Source organism: Saccostrea cucullata, unplaced genomic scaffold, assembly GCF_032062105.1.
Source record: "Saccostrea cucullata isolate Sc308-1 unplaced genomic scaffold, CSIRO_AGI_Scuc_v1 ctg27, whole genome shotgun sequence".
Classification (NCBI taxonomy): Eukaryota; Metazoa; Mollusca; class Bivalvia; order Ostreida; family Ostreidae; genus Saccostrea; species Saccostrea cuccullata.
The window spans coordinates 287,098-308,325 of NW_026920935.1; the positions used below are offsets into that span (position 1 = coordinate 287,098).

At 34.3% G+C, this 21,228-nt stretch overlaps 1 protein-coding gene across 1 annotated transcript; it reads left to right on the top strand.

Moving 5' to 3' along the window:
* Window positions 1-3,139: 3,139 nt before the first annotated feature.
* LOC134258679 (arrestin domain-containing protein 17-like) lies at window positions 3,140-16,318 on the top strand. Its single transcript, XM_062741223.1, has 7 exons — window positions 3,140-3,257; window positions 8,047-8,184; window positions 9,888-10,111; window positions 11,378-11,557; window positions 12,149-12,331; window positions 13,100-13,301; window positions 15,880-16,318. The coding sequence occupies exons 1-7, from the start codon at window positions 3,140-3,142 to the stop codon at window positions 16,017-16,019; spliced, it is 1,185 nt and encodes a 394-aa protein (XP_062597207.1). The 3' UTR covers window positions 16,020-16,318.
* Window positions 16,319-21,228: the final 4,910 nt, after the last annotated feature.

The window sequence follows — 21,228 nt, forward strand, 5'->3', positions numbered from 1 at the left end:
TTTTTAAATAATTGTTCAGATATTCTTACACGCTGTCGTTTTCACTCAGTTTTCAAAACATAGGGAACCATTGAGTACTTAGCTTATTTACTGTCAAATACTTCTTTGAAATAGTGTGAACTACCCCTAAATTGATGCCTATTAAATTTACTATAAGTTTTTAAGTCAACAAAACGTCATAAGTGATAATTTGTTGAATTTTGGCAAATAGAACTTTGGTTGTTGTAAGTCCCTGTCGCCAAGGACGGTACTCATTTTTGATGCCCATAATATCGTTATTGAAATCCTCCTGCTCATGTGTCTGGAAAAACAGACATTGACTGCTGTAAATTTCAAAAATTTCGGTGAATATTTCCTTGGGATTCTTATCAAATTTTACAGCTGCTCAAATGAAGCGTTTATTTTTTACTCTAGTTTCCTGATTTTTTTTGCATTCATTTTTAAAGCAGTGTCTCGAATAGCTCTTGTTTTCCAGCTTCTCACAATGAAAATATGAGATGAAAAGTGGTCATATAAACTGATATTAATTAATTAAGGATTCAATCTTCAGAGAAAGTCAAGCTTAATGTCATATGATATATATGCTGTATGTCATAAGTTCCGGACATTATTAATTGAAAAGGCCTCGTATATTACGAGTTTCTCTGAAGTGTATATAAACTATATATAAAGTTCATTTTCCACAAAAGATAGATATGCTAGTTAAAGACTGTTCTGATTTATATAGAGAAATAGAACATTTTTTTCTTTTATAGACAACAACACGCCAGTCCCAGTCCATAAGCTGACTTATTTAAATTTTTTAATAAACGTCAGAAAGAATAATTACATCAATATTAATACCAAGAAGGATATGGAGATAACGAACAGTATTCAGTCTCAAAGTCCATAAAACAATACAATATAAGAGCAGAGCAAACACGGACCCACGAAACATCAGAGGTGGGATCAGGTGCCATGGAGGAGTGAGCATCCCCTGCCGACCGGTCACACCCGCCGTGTGCTCCTTGTCATTATCATGAAATAGCGGGAAAATCCGTTGTCAATTCAGTGTATAAATAATGGACTACCAATTGGTATGAAAAACGTCAGTCAGCATTTGACTTAATGATAAATTGTATTTGCTGACAAGGTCATTGTATCGACCATAGAACTTACGAAATGATGACTTTAAACGAGACTGCTGATATTCTTGTTTCATCAACTTGCTTGTCAATAATTTACCGCGTTTTAGAAATTGTTCATACGTAGAGCATGCTCTTGCATATCGAATCAACTGAGATATATATACTCCGTATGCAGGCGATGAAGGTATATTGCTGCATAAGTAAGGGAACTTGACGATAGAAAAGTTAAAGTCATCACGTTTATCATATAGCTTGGTTATTAGATTATCATTAGTGTCTTTTTCAAGTAAAATATCCAAGTATGAAACAGAAGTGTCGGACTTTGTGGTATCTTTTATCTCAAGCTCACCAGGATATATTGTATCGACGTAGGAATGGAAATTACCATTATTAATTGACGATACGTCGTCGATACATCTAAATGTCGAGTTGAAGGCCACCGCAAGTGTTTTCTTCTTTTCACGCACAAGATTTTGCATAAATTCTGCTTGATATGAATATAAAAATAAGTCTGCTAATAACGGAGCGCAATTTGTACCCATTGGAATTGCAATAGATTGTTGGAATACCTGGTCTCCAAAAACCAGATAGATATTGTCAATCAGAAACTCAAGCATCTTCTTGATGTCAACTTCAGAGTACTTATGTGTGCAATCAGAATCTGTTTTAACAAAATAATTTTGCAAATGATCAACGACGAGGTAAGTAAATTTACGAGTTCCATTTTTATTGAAGAAGCAGCTGTCAATGATATAAAAAAGCCTGGATTTTAATTTGTCGTGGGGAATTGTTGTGTATGAAGTTGAAAAGTCGCAAGTTTTTAAGCTGTTGATTTTTGTAATGTGTTGTGATTTCAAATTGTCCAAAAGTTCTTTAGAAATTTTTAGTATCCACATCTGATTCACACCACTTCTTGAATATATAGTTGCACAGTACTCTTGAAGTTTTTCTTTCACTACTGTCAATATCTTGCTGAGGAGTAACGAAAGAGGCTTGGTTGAACATTTACTGGAAGCTGCAATGTATCTTTGTTTGTAAGGACTCTTATGAAGTTTCGAAATCCAATATATATAAGGTAGTTCAAATTCATTTTGGCTCTGTGGAATATTAAAAGTATTCAAAACTGACAGGTGATTTTGAAGAATTTATTCCTTAGAAAGGGAAGTATGAGTATAAGTAGGATTACCACTTCTAGAATTGAAAATAAAACACATAATTTGTGAATATTTTTTAAATTTGTGGTTAAAATTTTCTTAAAACCAGTCACAACTGGGGAGAACATGTTCTTTCATCATATTTATAAAAGAAATGAAACAAAAACAAATTTTATAGAAATTATTTTTTTTTGAATTTTTTGCCATAATTGTATATTTATTGGAAATGAATAATTTGATCAAGGTGTGACAAGTTCTTCTAGTATGCAATTTATATAATGAGCCTTACAAACGAAGACAATTTTGTTACCTGCTTTGTCGGAAGGAACCAGTACGTACTGATCGTGTAATCTATCCAATTCTTTTTTCACTTCTGGTTTATTGAACACCCAGAAGGATAGATGGTTTTCATATTGCCCCTCAATCAATTCAGACACAGGACTTAATTTTCTATTATAAAATTTTGCTTTGCCGAGGAGTCTTATACATGGGCCGACATGTAAATAATCTTAAGTGGACTGGTGTCATTGAGCTGAGATGTCTGCCTACCAGCTTAATCAAGAGATGGCGTTGGACTGGTTATTTATTACGCATAGATAATGACACTAGCAGTGTCTCCAGCATGTTGCAACATCTAAATTGGTCATCACTAGAACACAGAAGGAACAAGTAGACTAAAAATGCTATATAAAACGCCTCAAAACAGTTTTACAGAAAACCACAAATACATGCAGCTGTACTCTACAAAATACTCTTTTCTTTTTCACTTTCATAACTTTAGTACTGGCACAACTATATTACTTAAAATTTAGCAATCTCTTTATTTTTTTATCTATTTTTTGCATGAACTATTGTAGAATGGGGAAATTGAGAGCTTTCTACATCGAACTTGAAAATCAGCAAGGGGTTTTCTTTCCTGGACAGATTATAAATGGGAGACTTGTTATTGAACTGGATGCAGAGATGAAAATGAGAGGTAATGGTTGCAATTCTAAATTTTTAGGACACCTTAGTCACACTTGAGACCTACTAGTTTTGCTATCTCTTCGTCCGTCGCCCAGCTGGCGTGCCTTGTGCGAGTGTGCAGTGTTTGTCGTGTATAATCTTTCCACATTCCTAGCTTCTTCGCAAGAACCACTTGACTAATTTCATCAAATTTGCCTCAAAGTATCCTTGGCTGGAGGAAATTTATATTTGTTCAAATGAAGAGCAATACCCCCTCGCATGGGGAGATAATCAAGAAAAGACAAAATAGGGTTGGGTCATTAAAAATCTTCATCTCAAGAACCACTTGGATGGAAGAGATGAAACTTATAAGAAAGATTTCTGACATAGTTTAGATTCAAATTTATTCAAATCATGGTGATGCCCCCTGGGGTATGATATTGCCACAATGGGAGATCAACATTTTGCATAGGAATATATATTTAGCAAAGTTTTTACAATTTTCTTCACAAGAACCGCAAATCCAAAATGGTCACGTGTATATAGAAGCATCCTCAGGTAGTTAAGATTCGTGCTTGTTCATATCATTATCCCGGGGAAGGGTGGTGCAGCATTAAGGGATCTATAGATTTATAGGATTTTTTCTTCTCATGAACAACAGAGCAGTAGATGATCATATTTATTTAGAAGCATCCGCTGGTAGTGTATATTCATGTTCGTTCAAATTAAGATCCCCTGGGGGTGAGTTGAAACCACAACGAATGATCAAAGATTTACAATGGGATATATGGGGAAAATCATTTTAAATCTTCTTCTCAAGAACAGCAAGCAATAAATTGTCACATTTATATGGAAGCATTCTCAGGTAGTGTGCATTCGTGTTCAAATTATGATCCCTGGCGGTTGGGTGGGGCCTGAATTGGAATCAATTAGGTTTAAAATTTTTAAGTCAAGAACGACAGAGTCATTGACAGTGTTTTTGATATAGAAGCATTCTTAAGTAGAGCAGACTGCCAGACTCAGTTTTTCTTCTCCAAATCATGGCACTAGGAATGGGGCCACACTAAGGGATTAAAATATTTACATAATGAATATACAAGAAAAAAATCATCAAATTCTACTCATTTGGAATAGAAGATTTTAAGGTAGGTCATGATATTCCAGTATAAATCCATAGGTAGTGCATATTCAAGCTTTTTTTTTTCAATCATCCAAGGAGAGGGAAAGGAGAAAAATGGAGATTAAATTTTTTGTAGGAATAGAAAAAATCTTTAGAATAGTTTGAAGGGTGTCATGTAATTTGTTAGTGCTAATTTCATTTACTCACGAATTTACATGGGGCTAGGTGCATAATACAAAAACAATTACAGAGTTCTAATCAAACTGTAAAATGTATAAGTAAATGTCTATTTAACTATTCTCAAGTTAGCTCAAAATGAATATAGCTTGAAAAACTCTTGATGCTCAGGTGACCATTTAGGCCCATGGGTGTCTTGCTAATAAATGTTATACCGTGTAAGTGAAAATTTTAGCGAGACGCAAATTTAGCGATTTGTCCTTAAAAACTGGTAATTTTTAATATTATTTTAGCGATTTTAAAATGCATATTAAATAAGCTATTACAAATAAAACGCAATTAATTTTTAGCGATATTCAATTTTAGCGATCTCGGCACCCTCGCTAATAATCCCAACATCAAATCCTCGCTAAAAAAAATCTACTTATACAGTAATAGTCATATGATATCAAGTACACCATTACTGATTGACTGATTGAAGATACAGTTTAAGCGGATCATTGAGGGAGTCATCAAGATTCCAGTTCCCCAACAGCAAGTTGAGGAACGCAAAGCTGAGGGAAATGGGTTTGCTTCATGGGAACTGAAATCCTGCTGACTCCCTCAGCGTTTTTAGGTCACCCGAGTAACTATGTGACCTATTGCTATCTTTTTCATCTGTTATCGTTCGTCGTCAATCGGTCATAAAATTGTATTTTTTTAGCTTCTTTTCTGGAACCACTGAACAAATTTCAACCAATTTTGGTATATAGCATCTCTGGGTAAAGGAGAACAAAAGTAATAAAATTCATGTCCTCCTGGGGCCTGAGAGGTAGGGCTAAAACTGTCAAAATTAATGAAATCTTTAAAAATCTTCTCTACGCCTTGACATCTAGCAGTCAAACCGTTGGCATGATTGTAATAAGAATTAAGATCCCTCCCAAAATTGTGTTATTCATGGCCCCTGGGTCAGGAGTTCTGTTGTTAGGGCGGGGTTCTAATGATTATGTGAAACTGTATGAATTGTTTGAAAAAATGTTCTCCTCTGTATCTGGGTATTATATCAATGCACTTTACATATAGTTATGAAGAGAAAGGGTGCCTCTTCCAAAATTGTGAATTTCATGGCCCCTGGGTAAGGGGTTCTGGTGTTAGGCTTTAATGATCATACAGTGAAAATGCATTATTTATTTGAAAGTCCTATCCTCAGCTCCTATGTATTAAGCCAATAAACTGTAACAGAAAGAGAGCAAATGTATGAATGGTCCATGAATCGAACCCGGGACCCCTGTATTTCCAGTCAGGTGCTCTAACAACTGAGCTATCCAAGCCGATATCAACGGCTCAAAACCATTACATGCCTCCCTCCTAAAATGGTCTTTGCCCTCGATGACAAAACGTAGGTTCTTATTACCCCCTTACGGGAGTTTAACCTGCAATTCCAGGGGTGGTCAACGACACCAAATCTGTAACAGGAAGGCTGGAATCGAACCCCTGTATCTCCAGTCAGATGCTCTACGAATTGAGCTATCTAGAACGATATCCACGGTCTAAAGCATTACAAAACTAAATTCTAGGTCTGTTCAATAAATAATGTCCTGAGCTTTATGAAATACAAAATAGAAATCATATGACATTTAGCTTGAATATCTCTTATAATTGAATCTTTAATAAATTGATTACAGTTGATGTGACCACTTTTCACCACAGACATGTACTTTCATTGTGAGAAGCTGGAAAATAAGGGCTATTCGAGACACTGCATTATAAATGAATGGTCTAGAATCAGTAAACTAGAGTGAAATTAAATGCTTCATGAAAGCTTCTGTTAAACTCGTTAGGAACCCCAAAGAAATATTTACTAAAATATGTGAAATTTGCAGCAAACAATGTTTGTTTTTAGACACATGAGCAGGTGGATTTCATTGAACAAAATTGATATAATGGGCGTCAAAAATGGGTACCTTTGGCGAAAAAGACTAACAACAACCTATGTAGGCTGCTTGCCAAAATTCAACAAATGTCACTGATGATGCTTGACTGCGTTTAAGACACATAGAAAAATTGATAGGCATAATTGTTGGGTAGTTAACACAGTTTTAAAGAAATATTTGACAGTAATAAGCTTAGTGCTCAATGGTCACCATATATTTTGAAATATGAGTGAAAATGAAAGCGAACAAGAATATCTGAACATTGGTTGTTATTTATATTACAATTAAATTAAAAAACAAAAAAATGCAGTTATCCACTTTGTTTGGAATTCAAACAGTTAGTGAAACTTGAATCCATTGCATTAAATCCCTAAACAAATTTGCAACAAGATGCAATTGACAAAAACAGCCAAGGTCTGAGAAGAGCAAAGAATTGCAAAAACAAAAACAGTTCTGTATGCCATTTTCTTAAAAATTTGTGGTCTTGTTGTTCAAATTCTTATTCGGGGAGGCAGTTAAATTTCTAGGGAAGTCTAGAAAGCAAATTTTTGTAAGAAAAAAATCGGAAGATTTATGAGAGGATGGACCCAGAATGAGGAATCCACTACGTTTAATTTCTTCATTACAGCGTCCAAACCAACACGCCATAAAGAGTAAAGGAGTTTTGGGTATAAACAGAAAGTTATTGTTTTGTCACACCAATAATATTCGTCAGAACTGTCACACTTTGATTTGGTTCATTTTCCAGCCTTGGAAAAAACATTTTTCAGAGAGAAGAAACAATTCCAGGAAATCATAGGATCTGCTTTATTCCAGTAATGTATACATAGGCCAGTACTCAAAAATGTGTTCTAAAACTAACTGATCCAACCAACTCTCGCATGTTGACGTCATAAAAACTAGTTACTCTTTCCTGTATAAGTTAGACCCCGCTTCGTTATATATATGTATATAACTTTTACTGAGTTGTGTTATGAATATTCATTATTTTGAAAAAAAATTGGAACACATTAAAACTTTTTTTATTATCAAAAGAAATTGCTTGATGTTCCAAATTGGTGTATATCACACTTCTATAGAGTTTTCACTACAGAAGAGCAAATCAATATATTTTGCTGATTTGCTGAAAATCACCGTAAAAGACTGATTACATACAAAAAGATGCATCAGTTTGATTAACTGATAAGTATTCATCCTCACCCCCTCTATCCACTGAATAAAATTTAATCAGAATTACTAGCTATTTATTAGAACATGCTTTAAAAGTGATTTTTGTAATAAATTAACTACCATGATCCGTAGAAAAATATTTCTGAATCTGAAATATAGCAGTGATATATTACAATGAATCAATACCTGTTTTGTATATCTTATTATATCTTAGATTAGACAATGTACACGTTTTATTATTCTAGAAATATGATTGACGTTTAAAGGGTTGGCTTATGTGCATTGGAGACACAGTCATAGAAGAGGAAAAGACGGATCACAACAAGGCATTATACAGCGCTACAGAGAACTACTTTCATCAAGTTGTTCTTGTGTTTGGACAAGGAGTATGTGATTTATTGTCATTTGAATTGCAGTGTATTTCTTTAATATCATTTCAGAAATAAGCTTGACATTCAAAGGACTAGCACATGTATATTGGTATTACACCCAACAGAACTCGTCAGGACACTATCAGACAAGCACTTACAGCGCATCCGAGAAGTACTTTGAGCATTCTCAACCTTTGTTTGGAGAAGGTGGTAGTTTGGAAGACTTTTTTAAGCCTAATTTAACCTTAACAAATATTAGCTTTTCTAAAAAGCTTACTTGACAGGAGTGAATCCTTTATACTTCAAAGAATAAACAAAAGTTCAATCCAGTGTCATCAAAACAAAAACGAGACCAATGGTCCACATCACTTACTTGAGCTCTTTAGTTGGAGAAAAGTAGAAATTAGTAAGGTTCTGAAATTTTCAATAGATACATGTAGTCCAACTCTACCCGCAGAAGTGACGACTTGAACAGATATGTTTATATATTAATATGACTAATATTGACTTCGGTGTTTTTATCTAGAATGCTTAATGATTTTTTTTAATACGCAATACATGGGGATGCTTTAGTATTCATATGACTAATCATGGCTTTGCTGTTCTTGAGAAGATTTATATATATGTATGACGTCAAATAATATATATATATATATATATATATATATATATATATATATATATATATATATATATATATATATATATATATATATATATATATATATATATATATATATATATATATATATATATATAGTAAAAATAAATTACTACAAGGTAAAGCATCTGAAGATTTTGAAATGAAAGCGCTAATGCTTTACTTTGTTGTCTTCGTGTTTTCTATTTGATTTATTTTTACTATACAACTATACTGACCACTGTGAATTCATGGACTTCTGATATATATATATATATATATATATATATATATATATATATATATATATATATATATATATATATATATATATATATATATATATATATATATATATATATATATATATATATATATGAATTAATCTTTAAATACAATGTGCATTGGGTATAAATATACACATGTACATGTATTTCTTTATTCATGGTTGTAGGAACCGGGGGGGGGGAGGGGTTGTGGCAAGTTCAAGGTCTGGTTTTGTTGGGTGTTTTGCATGTTTCTATTATCTTATATGCTATCCAATTGATAGTTAAGATAGTATGAAGTTTCTATTCAATATATGAAATATATATATATATATATATATATATATATATATATATATATATATATATATATACATGACCTTTTTAGACTTTCATGGCAGTAACCTTATCATGGCAGTAGCCTCATGAATTTTCTTAAAGAATGTTTTAATTAAGTAATATTTCAGGGACATTGCCAATCCTTGTATAAATGTTTTGTTCTACCCAAAATTGCTCTGGGTAACTGTTTCAAGCTATTTTTTGGATTAGTGACTATATGAGGAGAATTAACTTTAAGGTTCAACATTCTCAGATGTCATTAGGCAACAATAAACTTGAGTTGACTAAACATATTTTTGTGTTCTGAATCTTATATCTGTACTGGGTTTGTGTAAGAACTTTCACGACCCACTTCCTAACCTACACAAGGTGGGAGTGGTGCTAAGTTAAAAAAACATTCAAGTACTGCACTAGGTGTTCACAGTTCAACCCCCATTGTTGCTTACACATTTATCAATCTTTACATAACTTTTAAACATGCTTCTCATTCTTTTGTAGTGTATGATATGCTTGTTGTCATACCTTAGTGTGTTAGTAATGAGAAAGGACGTTGTGTGTCCATATAAAGTCACTAAATACTGACGTAACGTACAGTATTGAAATCTGTAGCAATTTTGTACTAAAAATATCAGCCTGTAGAGAATATGTTATTCTTTTTCCCACAGGTATGGGAATGAGTGATGATAACCGCTTGCCCCCTGGACAGCACGCATATCCTTTCTCCTTCCAGTTGCCCCCGAATCTCCCATCAACCTTTGAAGGTGAAGTTGGTTACGTGAGATACACCATTAAAGGAACCATTTACAAGCCTTGGAAATTTGACTATACTACCAAGAGACCTTTCACTGTCAATGCATTGTTAGATTTGAACACACAACCAAATTCAGCTGTATGTACATGTGTATCTGTTAAGCAATATATTTGTCAAAACAATGCTTTAAAGTGATTTAACATATCGTATCTTACCAACATTGTTAGGTAATTTTGAAATTGTAAATATTTGGCAAACCTGATATAACAAGAAAAGAAGTTGAAATATCACTTTACAAAAGGTAAATAAATGATTATGAGTAAAATATGCCGTTACTTAACGGATAACATGCTTTTGGTGGGGAAGGCATATAATACAAGAAAAATACCAGAAGTTAGTGACTAAGCATTACAACAAATTGAACTTACACTTACTGCTTTTACAATGCTTGAATAAAATGTTTGGAAATAACATACAGTACTCAAGCTCAAAAGTCACAATACAAAATAGGAGCAGAGCAAACAGGGACCTCTAAAACATCAAAGGTGGGATCAGGTGCCATGGAGGAGTGAGCATCCCCTGCCGACCCTTCGCACCCGCCGTGTGCTCCTTGTCATGATCGGGAAAAATCCGTCGTCAATTCAGTGTATAAATAATGGACTTAAAATTGGTATGAAAAACGTCAGTCAGCATTTGACTCAATGATAAATTGTATTTGCTGACAAGGTCATTGTACCGACATAGAACGTACGAAATGTTGACTTTAAACGAGACTGTTGATATTCTTGTTTTATCAACTTGTTTGTCAATAATTTACCTCATTTAAGAAATTGTTCATACGTTGAGCATGCTCTTGCGTGTCGAATCAACTGAGAGATGCATATATAGACTCCGTATGCAGGTGATGAAAATATATTGCTGCAAAAGTAAGGCAAGCTGACGATTGAAAAGTTAAAGCCATCATGTTTATCATAAAGCATGGTTGTTAGATTACCATTAACGGTTTTTTCAAGTAAAATATCTAAATATGAAACAGAAGTGTCAGATTCTGTGGTGTGTTTTTTATAAAAAGCTCACCGGTATATATCGTATCAACATAAGAATGGACATAACCATTGTTAATTGACAATACGTTGTCGATATATTTAAATGTCGAGTTGAAGGCCACAGGAAGTGTCTTCTTCTCTTCACGTACAAGATTTTGTATATGTAGCTCTGGTTTGTCTATCTGAATTTCCTCCACCAGAGAGAGTTAGAGTTCTGTAACTAGCTTAAATCTAATGGAATTGCAAAAAACAATCTTTTAGAAATGAAATAATTTGATTCATGTATTTCTTACGATATTTTTGAATTTATTAGAGGTGTGTGGAAATTAATTCAAATATTTTTATTTTTATAATTCAGTGTTGGACTCGAAACCAACAAAGTAAATTCCTATGTTGTCTGTGCTGTAAGTCGGGACCAATAACAGGAATGTTAAAACTGGACAGAGTGGGATATGTTCCTGGAGAAGCAATAACCTTCAACGCAGAAATACAAAACATGACCAGCAGTGTCTGTGGAGTGCATGTCAAACTATACATGGTGGGTTAATATAATTTACAGTATTGAAGTACTGGGAAACTGATTGATTTTAACCTTGTTCTTTCGGTAATTTCTTTATTTTTATTATACCCCCATTATAGAGTTCATCGCAGTTTTCTCAGCAACTATTCAAGGCAGATGCTTTAAATTTTAGCACACTCTTTGTTTAGACATGACATATGGTGGGATTTATTTTTGTATGAATCAATATCAACTTCCTGTTTTCCCTGCATCTGTCCGTATCATATTTCCGTTGCATTTTTCTCAGCAACTACTCATTACAGGTGTTTTAAGTTTTTGCACGCTCTTTGTTTTAGGATTTCATATGGTTGGATTAATTTTTGTATGGATCAGATGTCAGCTTGATGTTTATCTGTGTGTTTGTCTGTACCAACTTTCAGTCACACTTATCCCTGCCATTTCCATACTTTAATTAAATTCACAAGCCTATAGTCTTTCGAATATTTTAACTTGCTTTCATTGAGGGTGTTCGTGTTACACTGGCACATATTGTTTCTATTTATGTGTTATTAATGATGCTTTTGATACAATTTGAATTTTTTGATCTTGTCTTTATTGTCAATGTTTTAGACCACTGTGTTTCATGCTACAACAAAATCCAAAACAACAACTTCTGAGATAGCAAGAGTAGTCCACCAAGACATTCAGCCCGGGGAAACAGAAACATGGTCAGGGGACAGTCTTGTTATACCACCCTTACCTCCATCATTTCTTGTTGGATGCAAGATTATCGATATAAATTACTTTTTTGAGGTATTCTGAAGATATATTAAATAAAGAGATTTAAGAAAAAATGTATATGTGCTGTTTTAATTACCTTGGTAGCAGAAAGTATTCATTTTCAATTATTTTATGAAATTAGGTGACATGAAGAATAAAAGTTCTTGATTTTTGGTATAAATGTAAATATGTATCATTTTTTAATGTATGACAATTTTCAAAGAAACATTTGTGCACTGTTGATCACTTTCTATTCACGACAACTTTATTTCTCGTGTAATTATGTGAGGCAGTGTGCTTACTAAACTTTGATTCTTGCTTACTGTAGACGTACTTTTTTCCACGGGGTCATAATTCCGCGGAATCTCAATTTCTTTTTAATCCGCGGGTAGAAAATTACGCGGGTTTTCTAGATTGTCGCTATATCCCTTACATTTATGTTAAGTACGCTTGGACAAATATCCGCGGAAAATTTGTGACCGCGTACATAGCGTAAATTAATACCACGCGGAAAAAAGTACTTCTACAGTATATTATTCCTTAAGAATATATAGAGCAATAACTATATTTGTCTTTTTTTTTTTTTGCTAATAAAGTGTTCATGAATATCTTTCAAAAAAGGTGTCATAAAGGTAAAGTGATTTACAGTACTGTTTAAAAATGCAATAAAATACATCGAACCCTAAAACCTTGAGCACACATATAACACTATATACAGTAATAAGGGTTCAGAGAAGTAATGTGATGCAGTGATATTATTTCATGTATTTACACTGGATATCTTTTATTTTAATTATGTAGTTGATTGTTGAACCCCCTTGGCCTGCCACAAGCCTTTGCGTTCCATTATTGATCATCATTGGTACAACACCCCTTCGGACAGTTGTTCAACAGTACCAAGCACAGTATGGAATCTCGACTCCTCAACAACCAGCATTACCTGCCCCTGGGCCAGCACCGTCAGCTCCCCCAGTAGAAGGCGCTTCACTAATGTCAGATTTGCGTGGGTATTTTAAATGTGGGAACAGATCTGTTCATGTTTTTATTTTAAATTTTATTTATAAAAAATGCAGCCAATTTTTCTTTTACTTATGAACATTAAAAAGGTATTCAAAAGCTGTCAGATCTTTGTGAGTATTTTAAATGTGGGAACAGATCTGTGCATGTTTTTATTTTAAATTTTATTTATTAAAAAATGCAGCCAATTTTTTTTTACTTATGTACATTAAAAAGGTATTCAAAACTCAAAAGCTGGTGAATAGACTGACCCGTGGATCAAATTGATAAATATTTGGCCTATTGCTTAATTTGATGAAAATTTTCTTTCAGTGTTTGCATTCTATTTGGTGATCTGAGACACTCAGATGACCAATCGCTTTTCGTTTTTGCCTTTTGCCATGCGTTGTTTGTCATTTCTTAACATTTAAACATTTTCAACTTCTCCCAAGTTCTGAACCAATTTCAAACGATTTTAGTATATAGCATCTATAAATAAAACTGAACCAACATTTTGAAATTTATGGTCCCTGAGATTAAAATGATTAAATTTAATAGAATATTTAAAAATCTTCTTTTTTCTACTTGATATCAAGCAAATTAACTTTTGTCATCATGGTAATTTATAAGCATGAAGTTCAGTACCATAAATTTGAAATTCATGGTCTCAGGATCAGGGGCTCACGAGTGTGTTAGGGAGGAACTCTTATGATCATATGATGAGAAAGCATATTTTTTCACCTCACCTTAGCAAAAGGCTCAAGTGAGCTTTTCTGATTAAATTTTTTCCATTGTTGCTATCATTGTAAACTTTTCATATATATTTTTATTTTCTCCAGAACCACATTGCAAATTTAAATCACAGAGTATCCATGCGTAAAGGGGTCTGATTAAATTTTGTTCAAATGAAGGGCTACACACTCTTCCAAGGGAGGGTACATGTAATGTAGAAATACTGAAAACTGTTGGGTTCATTAAAAATCATATATTCTCAAGAAGCACTGGGGCAGAAAAGATGAAACTTATATGAAAACTTTCTGACAAAGACTAGATTCAAATTTATCCAAACCATGACCCCTGTAGATAGGGGCTAGCTACTATTTTACATAGAAATACTTGGTTTTTTTTTTAAATTCCTCTTCTCAATAACAGCAAGGTCATGATTAACCATATACATGTTTTAAGGTGAAAGCATGATCAAGTAGTGCAGATTCAATGTTGTCCAAAACATGACCCCAAAGGAAGGTTGGGACCACTGTGAGCAATCAAAGATTAACATGGCAACATGGGGAAAATTTGGAAAAATCTGTTAAATTCTTCTTATCAATAACATGAAGGTAATGATTAATCATATTTAGTTGTAAATATCCTTAAGAAGTGAAGGTTTAAGTTTGTTTTAATCATGCCTCTTGGGAATAGGGTGGGGCCTCTATGGACAATAAGCCAGGATTAATTATATATATGGAAGTATCCTCAGATTCAAGTTGTATAAATCATGACACCTTAGGGTAAGGTGGGGTTAAGGGTAGAACAAAGCCATTATATTACCTTAATTTTACATAGGAATGTGATAGGGGGTCTGCTAGTAACAGAAGAGCCATGGGTACTCCAGTTAGGTTTTGGCCCATGGGCCTCTTGTTTTCTTTTTAGCTCGCCTGAGCTGAAAGCTCTAGTGATCTTCTCTTGTCACATTTTGTCTGAAGTCCGTCTGTTTGTCAAGCTGTCCGTCCGTCTGTAAACATTTCACATTTTTTCATTCCTCCTCTAGTACCATTTGGCCAATTTCAACTAAACCTTCCGCAACACTGAGTAAAGGACAAGTTTGTTCAAATAAAGAGCCACACCCTCATTCAAGGGAGATAATTAGGAAAAAATGAAAATTTGGTGGCATGTTTTAAAAATCTTCTTAAGAACCATCGGACCAAAATAGTTAAAACTTAGAAAATCTTTTTACATAGTGTAGATTCAAGTTTTTACAAATCATAACCCTAGGGAGTAGGGTGTTGCCACTAAAAGGTATTAGCGATTTACGTTGGAATGTATTAGAAAAAATCTTTATAATTCTTCTTCTCAAGAATAACAGTCATGTTATTATTATTAGTCTTAATGATATGAAAGCATTTGCAGGTAGTGTAGATTCAAGTTTGTACTGATAAAGATCCCAGGGAGTAGGGTGGGACCACAATTAAAGACAACAGTTTTACATAAGAATATATTAGAAAAAATCTTTAAAAATCTTCTTCTGAAGAATAGCAAAGGCAAAATTAGTCAATTTGAAATGGAAGCATCCTCACATTGTGTAGATTCAAGATCGTTCAAATTATGACCCCATGGGTTATAAATAAGTTTAAATAGGAAAATTCATTGGCATGGCTGCTGTCATGTAATATAATTCTAAGCACCAAGGAATGATTAATTGTATTATGATTTATCAATAAAATACTAACAAAAGGCATGCTAATGAATTTCATTATCACCAAAGAGAAGCATTGTCAAAGAAATGCTGTTCAAGAGGTGCTGTCAGACAAAACACGTACCCAGTATTCACACATTAAGATCCTTTGATTTTGATGATTTTTTTACAGCAACGCCAAGCTACAGTGAGTGGTTGTTTGGTAAAACTAACATCCGTGAAGAAGAGGACTCAGAGCACACGACGGGAGAGATGGATTACACCCCAGCATACACATATTACGACTGGTCCAAACTATCACAAATTCAGTAGTTGTGTTCATTGTATGATAAAATATACACATTAATATTGATTTCATGTTTTCTTTCAAATATTTTGTTGTCATCATTTAAAACATGTTGTTTTAAACCCTACGGTGTTAATTTTCAGCCATTGATGGATAATTTAAAGGACATTTAATGTTCACTTTTCTAATTTGTTAATGCTACCAAAGTAATATAAGTTGGTGTTGTTAATGTAAGCTGTTTATTTTAATGTTGTTCTTTCTCAAATGGTTTGATCATTCATCACGAGAGCAGACTTATTTTTTTTCGGTTAATTCATAATTTTTATAAACTACTAGTATTTTGAGCAAATAATAATGGGTAATCTGTATAATTTATATGTTATGTATACTAGACACAAAAGTTCATATACATTAAAAAATAAAAACTCTTAAGTTTTGTTCTTTGTAAATTTTACATTTAATATTTTCCATATACATTTCCATATTCATAAACAAAACATATTAACATACTTAAAAATCTAACCCTTGTTAGAAAGAATAAATACTGTAGATCAACAAATTTTTGTGACGCCTTATTTTTGCAAGAAAGACATGGGGTACATGTATTTATAAGTGAGGGAACTTTTCACAAATCCTGCTTATTGTTGTAAGAACTCTTAATATGACATATATATGTGAGAATAATTATTTACAAGCAAACAATGTCATTTACCAGTAAATACAAGAAATAGAGTTCATGCAAACTATAATACAATACAACATATTTAACACAAAGTGAAATGACGTAGAAGAACCAGATAAAGATATCTTTTTTATGAACATCACAAAGAGGGATTGTCAGAGTACCATAACTCATGGATAATTGTAGCGCCGTCGAGCGGTAAACGGCACACAATATTTTAATCCAGTGGAATTAAGTTAATAATTAATCCATGCTTCCTCAATGAAGTGTTGCTTCAGTGAAAACACCTAGTTATAGTTTTACAATTTATTTACATGATCTCAGATTTTAATAGTCCAACAGAATGCACAAAATAAAATATCCTCGAACAGCACTGACCAAATTCAATAAACTCTATCTCTACATCTGTATCTATTATACTTCTCCTATGCATCTACTTATTCTATTCTATATAAAAACTTTCTGTATATATATATATATATAAAGTAGGCTGCTCACGAAGAGCAACGCTCTTAACTGGGTCAGTTACATAAGTTACACAGCCGCTGCTCACAAGGAGCAACGGGTATCCGTACTATAAATAAACATAATATAACATAGGGCTCTAAAGGAAATAATGACAGACTAATTACAGATAATTAAAATAATATAATATTAAATCACGACTTTACAACTTCCCCCTTCTTAGCTTTTGGTTCCGTACAAAAGAAATATATCACGTATTTAAAAATAATTATCAGTGCTGCCCAATCAATAGCATATAAAACACAAATAAATAATAAAATATACACAAGTCGATATTTACAAAGTCACATTTACATAGAAAAGTCTCCTCTCATAACACGCGTTTTCCCTAATCTCGGCAATGTTCTTTCACTTCCTCGAATACTTCACTGGCCACAGAATTAAAGTCCACATTTTCCGGATTAATGTCTTCCGAATATAAGATTTGAGAATCTCTATTTACTTCAATTTTTCCATCGGGAAAGGTTGTGACTTTGTTAAGAATCAAGCAAATCGTTGATTTAACTTGTGTCACACTGTTGTGTTCATTGTCACTTTCTTCACGCTCGGACATGGTTTCGTAATCCACGCGACTCTCGGGGGTTTCATTACATCCCTCATCGTCTATGTCCTCCTCCTCAGATCGAGTCAGGTGCTCGGCGTCCAACAAGTCCCTCACAAAGTCGTCTGATGGTATATCACCCGAATCCAACGAAATATCTTCTAAGAAATCTAGCTCACTTTGCTGTTTTGGCTGTTCATCTCTGTCATTCTCTGTGGTAAATTCTTCGTCGGAGGAAATGTTCTCGTACTGTTCGCTTAAAACGTACACAGGTTTCTGAGCCTCTTCGTAACTTTGTCTTTTCACCGAATATCGTTTCCGATCCATGGCTTCACTCAATGTGGTCCCATCTAGTTTGTGAACAAGTCTGTAGTGTCTCCGTAAGTTATAGATTCTGGTAAATGTCCTCTGGCAAAAGTTACACTTTAAACACTCAAGATCAGATGCATGTTGTTCTTTCACGTGTAAGTTAAGGTTGCTGGCTCTTGAAAATATTTTCCCACAGATATCACAACGCATATTAATTATAATTACAAGTGATTGTCTCTGAAGCGAAGCGGTCTTTTTATAATCCTCCCGTGCCTGGTTGTCTGGGTCGGGGGAATCTGGGGCGTGTCATTCTCCAACTCGGAATCTGATTGGCTGGCGGCTGGTGACTGAAGTCTGGCGTCTGCGACGGGTGGACGTACTGGCGGCGTCTTCAAAGCGTTTTGCTTCCGTCTGCTGAATCGAGCGCGGCGATGCGTAGCGGGTGCTCTCTCCGGCTGGTCACGCGTGTATTCGGGGCTTTGTTTTGACGGGTATTGTTTATTCCCTCGATACAGTTTGATATTGTCTGAATGGACGACTACTGGTTTTGATTTCTCTGAATGTTTTATTTGGAATAAAACATCACTGAGTCTTTTGACAACAATCCAAGGTCCTGTCCATCTTCGGGCTAGTTTAGTTTTACATCCGACAGCAACTTTAGGCTGGCTCCGGCGAACTAAATCTCCAACTTCATAATTAATAGAACGAACATTCCGATCGTAAGCTCGTTTTTGTCTCTCAGAACTTTGATTAGTTGTAGTTCTCACAATGTCATACATTTCACACAGATTTTTCTCTAGATTACGCACATATTCCGCTGTATTTCCGAACATTCTCTCTTCGTCACTATCCAAATTTTCTGTCATTAGATTTACTGGAAGAGTCATTTCCTCGCCGAATACCATTCTGTACGGTGTTAGTCCAGTTGATTCATGTACAGTGCTATTATACGCAAACACAATACCATCTATGAATTTATCCCAGTCTGTTTGATTCGCTGAAATATACTTAGATAGCATATCTTTGATGGTCCTGTTTAGTCTTTCAATCATTCCATCAGATTGCGGATGATAAGACGTGGTGCGTGTTTTGTTGATTTGCAGGAATTTGCACATTTCCCGAAATAACTGACTCTCAAATTGGGCACCTTGGTCTGAGTGTATTTCTTGGGGGCATCCGTAGCGTTTAATCCATCCTCTAAACATAGTTTCAGCTACTGTTTCGGCTTCAATATTCCTGAGGGGAAATATCTCCATGAATTTAGTGAAATAATCCGAAAGCACTAGAATATATACGAATCCATTTGCTGATTTCGGAAACGGTCCAGCTATATCCACACCAACTCTTTCGAATTTAACACCACTCACATAAGTTTTCATATAGCTCCTTTTCTTCCTGTATGGATTTTTCCGTTCCTCACAAATATCACACGAAGAAATATAATCCTGAACATATCTCCGTAAATGAGGCCAGTAATAATTGCTTCTGTTAAGTTTTTCATATGTGCGTCTTACTCCTAAGTGCCCAGCTGTCACAGCATCATGAAAATTCCACATTACAGCATCTCGTAATTTCCGAGGCACTACGATTCTTAAGCGTTCTGTGCTGTCCTCAATCCATTTAATACACAAAACACCTTGGTTTACAGTCAGTAATTCCCATCGTGAATAGAGAAATTTGCTCTCAAAACCAAGACTTGATACTGAATCTATTGCTGGTTTTGGAAAATCCGGGTCTTCTTTCCACTTAAGAAATGGTGATATATTGTCATCAGTCAACTGAAGTTCTCTAATATTGTCTAAACACAACGATGTTTCAGGTTGTTTCCTAGGTTTAGCTTGTACAGGTCGATTTGGAATACGTTTCGAGGTCCTGTGAGGTTGCGAATTATCACTTAAATAGCACAGATTCGTTTCCTGATCCGTTTCTGGAAATAGCGTTTTAATGTCACACACGTAATTACAAGACTCGTGATCTTCACTGTTAGCTAATTTCCGCAAGTCCTCTATGTGATAATATTTTGTATCACTTGGCTCCTCTTTCACATTCATTTTGCACTGTTTACATTGTCCATTCTGGGTATTAATCCTAGTTAATCCGTCCGCGTTTCCATGGCGTTTTCCAGGCCTATGCTGAATTTGAAACGTATATGAAGCTAGTTGTTGAAGCCAACGAGCGATCTGTCCATCAGGTTCTTTAAACTTATGTAGCCACACAAGTGATCCATGATCTGTCCTCAGAATGAATTCTCGTCCAAGCAAGTAATGTTTGAAATGTTTTATGAAGTAAACAAGTGCTAACATTTCTTTTCGCGTAATACAATAATTTCTCTCAGCTTTTGTAAGAGTACGACTTCCGTAGGCTATCACTTTTTCCTGTCCGTCCTGAATCTGTGATAACACTGCTCCTATTGCGTCATTGCTGGCATCCGTATCCAAAATAAAAACTCCTCCGTTTATATCCGGGTAACTTAGGATAGGTGCACTCACTAACTTTGATTTCAGGTGATTAAATGCTTCATCACATTCGGAAGTCCAATTCCATGCTTGATTTTTACTTGTGTAACGCTTCGGAACGCCTGCCTTGTGTTGAGAACAAAAACTTCGGTGTAAAGTTTTATAATTTTATTCAGTAATACATGAACAGCGAAAATAAATAACAATGTTTGAAATTCACACAAGTCTCAACCCTCGGGACATAGATAAGACCAAAATCAGTAGGAACTACTGATATAGAACTGGGCAACTGGCACTATTTCCAGTAAATTTAATTTTAGAAATTTAAAACGTAAAGGCTCTCTATAAATGACTTATAATTAATTTACAAATAAATACGCTACTAGTTCAACTACTAGCACGCAGCAGAAATATTTCCTAACTCCTAAACTGGGCTAAAGAAGATAAAAATAACTAAAACTAAAACTAGTACAATTACTAGTAATAATTAATTTAGCCTAACCTAACATTATGTATTATGTACTTCAGTCACAAAGATACTGAACTAGTACACACCTTAAATTACTCTGGACAAAACTGGCAACCTTTCCCTAGGTCACAAAGAAAACAAGAGAGCAAACGATATTCAGCATCTGGGTATTTATAGAATTAACAAAACCCGCAATAATTCATAACCAATCATAACTAATAATTCCATCCCGTAACTAATAATCAGCCAATCA

Bases quoted from the DNA above. Each gene is read 5' to 3' on its own strand.
- LOC134258679 (XM_062741223.1), top strand. From the start codon at position 3,140: ATGGGGAAATTGAGAGCTTTCTACATCGAACTTGAAAATCAGCAAGGG. The intron at 3,258-8,046 runs GTAATGGTTGCA...ATATCATTTCAG, and splicing joins TGCAGAGATGAAAATGAGAG to AAATAAGCTTGACATTCAAA. The intron at 10,112-11,377 runs GTATGTACATGT...TTTATAATTCAG, and splicing joins ACACACAACCAAATTCAGCT to TGTTGGACTCGAAACCAACA.